General features: G+C 34.2%; 1 protein-coding gene across 1 annotated transcript; it reads right to left on the reverse strand.

Annotated features, from left to right (window-relative positions):
- Positions 1 to 1,949: 1,949 nt before the first annotated feature.
- Positions 1,950 to 9,661, reverse strand: LOC134250267 (dehydrogenase/reductase SDR family protein 7-like). Its single transcript, XM_062732619.1, has 7 exons — positions 9,609 to 9,661; positions 5,956 to 6,123; positions 5,676 to 5,776; positions 5,293 to 5,512; positions 4,715 to 4,807; positions 3,450 to 3,602; positions 1,950 to 2,330 (listed from the first exon to the last, which is right to left on the reverse strand). The coding sequence occupies exons 2-7, from the start codon at positions 6,098 to 6,100 to the stop codon at positions 2,113 to 2,115; spliced, it is 930 nt and encodes a 309-aa protein (XP_062588603.1). The 5' UTR covers positions 6,101 to 6,123; positions 9,609 to 9,661; the 3' UTR covers positions 1,950 to 2,112.
- Between the last annotated feature and the right edge of the window lie 56 nt (positions 9,662 to 9,717).

Consider the following 9,717-nt stretch of genomic DNA (forward strand, 5'->3'; position numbering starts at 1 on the left):
CCCAAAAGATGATTAGGCTACTGTGTAAAATGTAAGAGAAGTTCAGGGAAGACGGGGCTTTTTGCATAAAAAACGTCATTTTTCGACCTCCATTTGACCCCCCGTGGCAAAATCAGAATTCCGAAACCTTACTGCACATCTACCTGACACCACCAACCATCTCCCAAAAGATGATTAGGCTACTGTGTAAAATGTAGAAGGAGTTCAGGGAAGACGGGGCTTTTTGCATAAAAAACATCATTTTTCGACCCCCATTTGACCCCCCGGGGCAAAATCAGAATTCCAAAACCTAACTGCACATCTACCTGACACCACCAACCATCTCCCAAAAGATAATTAGGCTACTGTGTAAAATGTAGAGGGAGTTCAGGGAAGACAGGGCTTTTTGCATGAAAAACATCATTTTTCGACCCCCATTTGACCCCTTGGGGCAAAATCAGAATTCCAAAACCTAACTGCACATCTACATGACACCACCAACCATCTCCCAAAAGGTGATTAGGCTGCTGAATAAAATGTAAGAGGAGTTCAGGGAAGATGGGGCTTTTTCCATAAAAAACGTCATTTTTCGACCCCCATTTGACCCCCCGGGGCAAAATCAAAATTCCGAAACCTTACTGCACATCTACATGACCCCACCAACCATCCATCAAAAGGTGATTAGGCTGCTGAGTAAAATGTAGAAGGAGTTCAGGGAAGACGGGACTTTTTGCATAAAAAACGTCATTTTTCGACCCCCATTTTAACCCCCGGGGCAAAATCAAAATTCTGAAACCTTACTGCACATCTACATGACCCCACCAATCATCCACTAAAAGGTGATTAGGCTGCTGAGTAAAACGTAGAAGGAGTTCAGGGAAGACGGGACTTTTTGCATAAAAAACGTCATTTTTCGACCCCCATTTGACCCCCCGGGGCAAAATCAAAATTCCGAAACCTTACTGCACATCTACATGACCCCACCAACCATCTCCCAAAAGACGATTAAGCTACTGTGTGAAATGTAGAAGGAGTTCAGGGAAGAAAAGTGTGACAGACGGACATGAGTAACAACAATATACTCGAACTTTCTTTAGAAAGTGCGGGTATAACCAGAAAACAATCAAGGCTACTGAGACACCATCACAGCCATGTCCCTGAAGTCCTTTACGACCAGGATTCAGGGATATAAGGCACCATAAGTGAAGCAGGACATGTTTTTATTAATTTTTTAAATTGTAAACAGGTGTGTGGAGTCCCCATCACGTACACGTTTTTAATCAAAGTGAGAAAATGTCGCAGCAGCGGCCCTTCACTTCATAGGAAGAAGAATGGATTCTATGAGTTTTGCCCCAAAATGGCGGCTAAGGGACATAACTTTTTAAAAAATTTAAAGTGTGGATTCAATTATTAGAGTACAAAAAAGGATGAGATATTCAGTTGGCATTTTAGAAAAAAGCAATAATTCTTTATTTATAAAACATGCTGTTTGTCACAATTTTATCATGAGTCAAAAAGATTTTTTGTGGTTCTAACTAAGGATGTAGGCTAAAGCCTTGTGATTATAGTTGCAGCATTTCAAACAGTGTTTATACATGCATTTTCTTGATGGTCAACCAGTTTTAAACTGTAATCAATTTCACAATGATAATTTGTTCTGAGATAATCACCATGCTTCAAATGCTGTAAAAAAAATACTAATTTAAAGGCAAAATCAAAATTTAATTTGCAAAGATGAAATGGGAAGTAGACCTTACAACTGCAATTAAATCACAAAAAGCAATTCTGACATATAAACATGATTTAATAATATACAATTTCTAACAAGAGTTTCTAAAATTTTCCATGCACAATAATTTGCATACATGCCATGATAATTTTCACTTTCTTTCAAGCAAGTATCTTCTAATTTTGCAAAATTTCCTTTTCAAACATACTTAGTATAATTCATTTCAACTCGCCTCCCCCCCCCCCATAAAAAAAAGGAAGACATGTGTATCAATATCAAAGTAATGCTTCTCCCCAGTGAAGTTTATGCAATGTACAGTAACACTGATTACTCAGTATGTACATAGTATGACAAGTTTCCACTCTTAATTTCATATGAGAAATACAATTTACCATTGACTAAATTCAAGATGTTTTCAGCTTTGAATATTCTTTTCTACCTGACTTAGTTCTTTGACTCATTATTAGAAAAAACAAAGAGGGAAATAAAGTCCTTATAATTATCACAAATTTATGAAGCAAAGGAGCTAACAAAATGTCATTTTCTCCAAATTCCACTGCTTGTCGTATCCTATAAGCAACTTTCTCTGGGTCCATTCCACTGGCTGTAGTACTGTCCATTTCTGAAAAAAAGTAATAAGTTAAGGCATATGCTTGGTACACAGGCACTTGTTTATTTTTTGACCCATAATATAATAATATTATTATACTATGGGTCAAAAATTTATTACAGAAAAAAGTGCCTGTGGCTTGGTATCTCTTATTCAGTCACCCGCATGGCGCACCCGTTAGAGCATCTTCTCTAGAGTCGCGAAGTAAGGAGTTAATTATCCTTACGTCGCGGAATCGAATCCCACTGTGGGACGTGGAGACTGGTCATTCGGATGAGACCGTATAAACCGAGGTCCCGTGTCGCAGTAGGTGCTGGCACAAAAAAGATCCCTCACAGCTCAATGGCCCTAAGTGCTGAGTATAAGATAAAATTTGTAGCTCTCCACCGGCAAGTGGTGGCGTCTTCATATGAGTGAAAAATTCTCGAGAGGGACGTTAAACAACATACAATCAATCAATCTTATTCACATGTGTAGACTAAACATTCCCTGTATATCTAAGGCTATTTTAGTCCATGTCATTGAATTCAAAGTCAAAAGTTAATTACAGCCAATTTTGAAACATGGCTTGTTGTTAAAGTGATTCAATTTGTTGCTTGTGTGACTTATTAGGAGAAAATTGAAATGAACTAGACCAGGGTTTGAATCTGTGACACCTCTATCACTATCTCAACTGAACTCATATTCTAAAACACATGCCTGCCTGTCCACCATATTCCTCCCTCCTTAATGGTTTCCACCCTCAACCCCCTACCCCCAAAGACACCATTTGAAGGATCATTATTTCAACAACCTTGAAATTACTCTGTGGAAAGAAGTTTTATCTTAAGATTCATCTTTTCCAGCAGACTCTGTAATGAAAACACCATATTTTCATTATCTATTAATCATCTTGTTTTGGAAGGTGACTTGGCTTTTTAATGAAAATATTTTCTCTTCATCTAAGGATGCTTTGTGCCATGTTTGGTTTATATTAGCAGAACTGGTTCTAAAGATAAGTTGAAAATGTAGAACAGATTGACAACAAAGAAACATAACTTAAAAAGTTTGACCGCACCTCACCTCATCTGTTGTAAAGGTCAGCTATAAAAGCATGATAGATTTATTTAAATGTAATTATTAAGATCTTACTGTTGTATGATGATCCATCACCGCAAACTGCATTCTGGGATAGATTGGTCTGAATGTACCCAGGACTGACAACACACACCTGGATATTGTCACTGCTCACCTCAGCTCTTAGTGTGTCTAGAAAAGCCTGGAAAGCATGCTTGGAGGCTGCATCTATAAACAACAACTAGAAAGTATACACATGTCTAACATACAACATTGAAACAGTATTCACAAATATTCAATAATTAAAGGACATGCATTCAGAGATAATCTTGAAAATAACATACAGGCAAACCTGGTTATCTCAAACTACATGGGGCAGAGAAACAAGAATCCCATGGACCACAAGGCTCACCTGAGTAACTGGCCCTGCTGTTCTTCCCCAGATTTATCCTCTTATACATGTAATACCCTATCCTAACCCCCAGGGGTACAATTTGAAATTCAAATAATTTAGAATCTACACTTCCCACATTGTCTCAAGCCAAGGTCCAGAGTCCGCATAAAGCTCTCTCCTACCTGTGGCTGCTTGATCATAAAAAGTGTTGTAATCTTGAATATTTACGCCTCTCTATTGTGACGTCATATTCAGTCAGTGGGAAGTTTTGTTTCCATCGTAACAATTGACATCAACAGTATACAAGGAATATTTCGTAAACTGTGATTAGATATTGAAAGGTCGTGATAAAGTTCGTCATCCGACTATGCTTTACTGGCATTGGTCAATATTCTAATGACCTACGAAGAATTCTCTCCTCGTTCAACCATGGCCAGAATGGGAGAGGATCGTACATTTTGGCCGTGGTTTGCGACAATGCACTACCCAAGGATTCTTCCATATAAGTCTTGCTTTTCTGGCCCAGTGGTTCTTAATTTTCTTCTTTATACAGTAAAATCAAATTTTTTTGGTTTGTGAAAAAAAATGTGGGTTTAATGGGGATTTAATTTTATGGATGAAAAACTATTGAAAAGTAATATCTGTGAGAAATAATGTACCTTTATTCCAAATACCATTGAAAGATATGTTGAAGTGATTTAGAAGATAAAACCCAATTATTCTATAAGTATTTTACCATCAATATCTCAAATCCCCAATTAAATCTGTACCTTAAAGTTTTCTCTTGGTCCCATCTAGCTTGAGATATGTTTTTACTGTATATGAAGTAAGGATGCTTTTCTTTCGCACATTCTATTAAAACCAGTCCAAGAGCATGCTGACAATAAGATTTTCACTCACATTTTTAGTACTGTATATGATAACTCTAATCAAAGTTTCAACTTACATGCTGATCTGAATGGAATGGCAATCCTTCCTTGAACACTGCTCACACCAACAACAGATCCACCTCCTTGTTGTTTCATATGAGGTAAAACCTCTGAAAAGTATACCACAGTACATGTATTACTTAGGGTCACCTATTATTTTTCACAACATTCTACAGCTTTCCAATGAATAGGACTTGAATTTCTAACATCTTTTCTATGAAATTTGTATGAAAATGTCACTGGCCAAAGAACATTTATTCACTTCTGGGCTGCCTGAAAATGTCTCAGAATGTTAAGTTTTGTATGGAAAAATTTATGCACATATTTCTGAAGTACTTCTCTAAATTCTGTGACCTTGAATTGTGTCTTAATGACAATTAATCAGGGTTATGCCATAGCCTATATTCATTTAAACCCTTAGAGCAATATGAATTTTGGAGGGACACAATAATTACAGACAAGTCTTATCCACTTCATATTGGGTGACCCTGTTCTTTTCCAAATTACTAAGGTTACAGCAGTTCTAAAAATATTATAAAAGATAAAAGGAATTCCTCATAAATACGATCTTCTTTTTTTTTTGTAAGTTAGTTACCTTTAATTAAAGCAATTTGACCAAAATAATTAACAGCCATCACTCTTTCATCCACCTGTATCTGAGTACTGGTTATCTCCCCTCTGTAGCTGATCCCTGCATTGTTTATCAAAATATCTATCTGTCCAAATAATTTCAATCCCCTGGAAATATGTTCTTGCATATTTTTGTAGTCCATCAAATCCATGATGAGAATTTCTGGTGAAAAAGTCTCTGGCATCTGTAAGCAAAATTGTCATAACTGATTATTATTATAAAGTAGTAATAATTTTTTTTTAAATTATTAGACAAATATTTTGCAAAAGTTTGCTTTGTGGCTAACATAGATAGGCAAAACCATTATTTTTCTCTATACCTTTGTTAAGAGGACGATGAGAATGTACCTGCTTCTGAATAACTTCCTCTCTCACTTGATTTAACTGCTCCTGATTTCTCCCTGCCATGATAACCTTACACCCAGCTTGATGAAATGCAGAAACACATGCTGAAAATAGAGAATATATTTCTTTGAAATATTTTTCTTTAAATAATAAATACATGTAACATTCCTTTTTTCAATTTAATTACTACAATATTATGTATTGTCTCAGCAGTCAACATGCTCAGTATTAGATATAAGATTAATTAACCTATGTTAAATTTGTTAAGATTATAAAAACAAACCTTTTCCTAATCCTGAGTTGGCTCCTGTTATTAGAACAACTTTTCCCTTTAAGTTTTTCCTTTTCTTGTGAGACAGGAAAATGTTTAAAATATAAAGTAATCCAAGTGGACAGCCGATAAAACTACATATCTGACTCCACGTCATCACTTAAGCTGCTTTAATTAGATCTGAAATAAAAACTTGAAATGATAAATGTTTACTTCTTTTTATAAATTTCACTTCAAGTAGACTTTCGATCTGCATTGCTCACAAATACATTTAACAAGATTCATCAAAACCTTAAAAAATTGTCCCAAAATACTGACTACTGGACTCTTAACCCAATCATAAGCCCATGGACTAAAGTGAGATATAGTCATGTCAACCCTATTTGCCCCCCCCCCCCCCCCCCCCCCCACACACACACTTTGCAACCCCACCCAGTTGGGCATTTCTTTAACCAAATTCTTGAGAACTATACATATTAATATTATAAAGAATTATAATGTAAGATGAATTGGTTTATTCCCCGAATGGCTACTCGGAAAAAACAACAAGTAATTATCACACTCAATTAAGGGGCCCTCTAAGGGGTACAGGTAGACTTACCTGTATGAATTATCTACCAGAATTTCAATAAAATAAAATGGATTTTTAATTCATTTTTTTTATTTGAGCATTAGTATGAATAAATATTTTATATACATATTTTTTAAATAAATAATTTACAAGCACAAAACATACTAAAAAAATATAAATTATCTTGAAGTTCTATTGTTCAGCAGCACTGATTTTCACATTATATATTAAACAGCATTGTTTCACTTTCATATCACACATATTTACAATATTTACATGAAAATATCTGAAATACAGAAGGCGGACCTTATATTATACTGCGTTTTAAGGTCTACCCTGTCCCTTTTTCTAGTTTTTTATGCTACGAGAAGTAAATTTTCCCAGCTCTAAAATCCTATTTCAGTGCTTACTTTCAATTAACATTTAATATATAGTAAAATTGTTTCTGGAAAAAAGGGGGGGCATCCCCCCCCCCCCCCCACAATCCCCCTCTCTCAGATACTATTTGCCTGTTGGGTGAAAAAAGGAATCTGTAGTATAAATAATTATAAAATAGAGTAACTGAAGTTGGTCTTTATTTTCTATACATTTGATACACAAGGAGCATATGGAAAGATAAAGATAAAGGTTATCCCCCTTCTTTGACTAAGATGCATTTGTTGAAAGAAAGTTTCTCCAATCGAAACTAAAAATATTCTTTATATTACTATCCAAAGTTATATTGGGTAAATACCTCTACGCAATTTATGAAAAGTGAACCCAACAAATTCTTTTATGGACCAGATTGTATTTATTTTCCCATGTCTACAACGGAGAATGACGGATGAATTTGAAAAGGGTCATTTAGGGACATCAGTAAATTTGTTTGATGTAATTGATTTAAACATATTTTATTGAGCACGTTCAATGGATTGGACACACGTTATACACATGTACTGACTTACAGTTTTAAGGTCCACCCTGTCATTTTCTCTTGGGCTCTGTTTTTATCTCGAATCGTCTATATTTATTATACAAATTGAAACAAACTTCTGTATTTTATGCTGATTTAAAAGAATTCTTAATAATTAAAAATGATAAATAAATGAAAAATTAGACAAAACTTTATAGAAACACTTTATTTATCATATATAAATACCTATATTATTTTAAGAAAAAAATCATTTGTGTCAATTTATTTATAAGAGTTTGAAAATGTAGCACAAAAAGGGGATAATAACTTTGAAATTCTCAATCAATACTATTGAATAGTTTGGGAAAAAATAAATTAAAGGTACAATATAAAATTTACTTTTCTTAAATCTTAGTTTTATCTATTTATATTTATCTATTTTTTGTTTCAGTATATTTCCAAAAAGAAAAAAAAAACTCCTTATTAAAATAAAATTGAATGAATATATCTGATTTATAAAATATTGCTTATCCAGGTAAACACAGGTAAGTCTACCTGGGGAGGTCAACATTACCGCTACATTGCCAAAAATTTCAACTCATAAGCGCTACATTTTTTCAGATTTTCGACCGATCATTACCGCTACATTTTTCCGGCCAAAAACAACTCATTACCGCTACACATTAAATCAGCCCAAAACAAATCATTGCCGCTACATATCGATATAGCCAGGTATGGTTCGGTATATGAGTTCTAATCAAAAGAATTCACTCACTATCTACATTATCAGAATGAGTTTATTTATATAAATAACTCTGCAGTCGAAGTTTAATTACACCGGCTTACTTATCGATGGTTATAAATTTAGAAAACAACAATATTTCAAGCAAATGGCTTTCAAGGCTTTAGCGATAGTGTAAAAAAACATTTGACAAAACTTAAAATTTTATATATGAACAGTGCTTGATTTTAATTTTTTGTTGCGTTTTATGAAATAAAATTGATTTAAATAATTTTTAAAAAACCATCCTGCTCAAAGTCCTACATTCACCTCCCCGTGATGAGCAGGGGAAACGGGTCTCATGCATTTATAGGTTGTACTGTACACAATGTAGCGGTAATGTATACTTTTTTATGTAGCGGTAATGTAAGGTTTTTTGTAGCGGTAATGACTATGTAGCGGTAACGAAAATTTTGAAAATCTAGCGGTATTGATACGCATCCTCTACCTGTACTCCTCAGAGGGCCCCTTAATTAAGTGTGATATATAATTACTTGTTGTTTTTTCCGAGTAGCCATTCGGGGAACACACCCTCAAGAAACAGATTTTTTCTATGTATCAATTAAAAACTTAATTACTTTGATCCTTTGTATAAGCTCTGTGACCATTAGATTTAAACACTGCATACATGAAGATGCCCCTTCCTACCCCAAGGGGTCACAATATTATTAACATACTTTTGTCCAAAGTTACTCAGTATGATTTAGTATATATATGTCACAGGTGAGGTGGTGAAAAGTCAAGTCTCAACTTGGACTCGAACACAGGGCCTCTAGCGTACTGTGCCAGTGCTCTAACCAACTGAGTTATTGAGACCCAATATTGACTGACTTTCACGCACATGTGAACCCAGTGACATATATATATATATATATATATATATATATATATATATATATATATATATATATACACATATATTTAGTTGCTTGTCAAGATTTTAATATGCAGTAATTATGTCAAAAAATTTACTGACGTGTTGACTAAAATATTTCAAATGATTGGAATAAATTTAACAATGATACATTAAAAAATGTAAACAAATCCTTTGATCTAATTTCAAAACATTCACTTTGTGAATAAAATTTTGTATAAATAATAAAAAAAACATTTCAAACTTTCCAGCATATGAAATATCCCTTGTTTGTTATCAAATTCTTAAATGCTAAGAATGATGCCCACAAATGAAATCTTTCTTTCTTTTTGACCGTAAAAAATGGATTCTAGTATTAGCATGTCTCTAAGGAAACTTGCAGATAAATAACTTATAATAATCTCGCCATGTGTACTCCTTGAGTCAAACAGAAAGTACAACAGACATCAAAAGTGAAAGTGCAGACAATAGTCAAAGAACCGCAATGATGTAGTCTTTTCTTTCTCACTTCGATAAATTGAAGCTTTCTTATCATTTTTTGAGGTACCTTAAAATTAAATCCAACTCAAAAACAACATAAAACCTCATGAAACAGAAGTAAACTTCTGAGTAGCCAGGTAGAAATTTGGCGGAACCGGAATTTGCACAATGCGTGA

This window comes from Saccostrea cucullata, unplaced genomic scaffold (genome assembly GCF_032062105.1).
Source record: "Saccostrea cucullata isolate Sc308-1 unplaced genomic scaffold, CSIRO_AGI_Scuc_v1 ctg473, whole genome shotgun sequence".
Classification (NCBI taxonomy): Eukaryota; Metazoa; Mollusca; class Bivalvia; order Ostreida; family Ostreidae; genus Saccostrea; species Saccostrea cuccullata.

Excerpts from the sequence above, each read along its gene's own strand:
- LOC134250267 (XM_062732619.1), bottom strand. The coding sequence starts at position 6,100 with ATGACGTGGAGTCAGATATGTAGTTTTATCGGCTGTCCACTTGGATTA. Across the intron at positions 5,777-5,955 it reads CAACTCAGGATTAGGAAAAG|CATGTGTTTCTGCATTTCAT; the intron begins GTTTGTTTTTAT and ends CTCTATTTTCAG. Across the intron at positions 2,331-3,449 it reads TGATGGATCATCATACAACA|AAATGGACAGTACTACAGCC; the intron begins GTAAGATCTTAA and ends ACTTTTTTTCAG.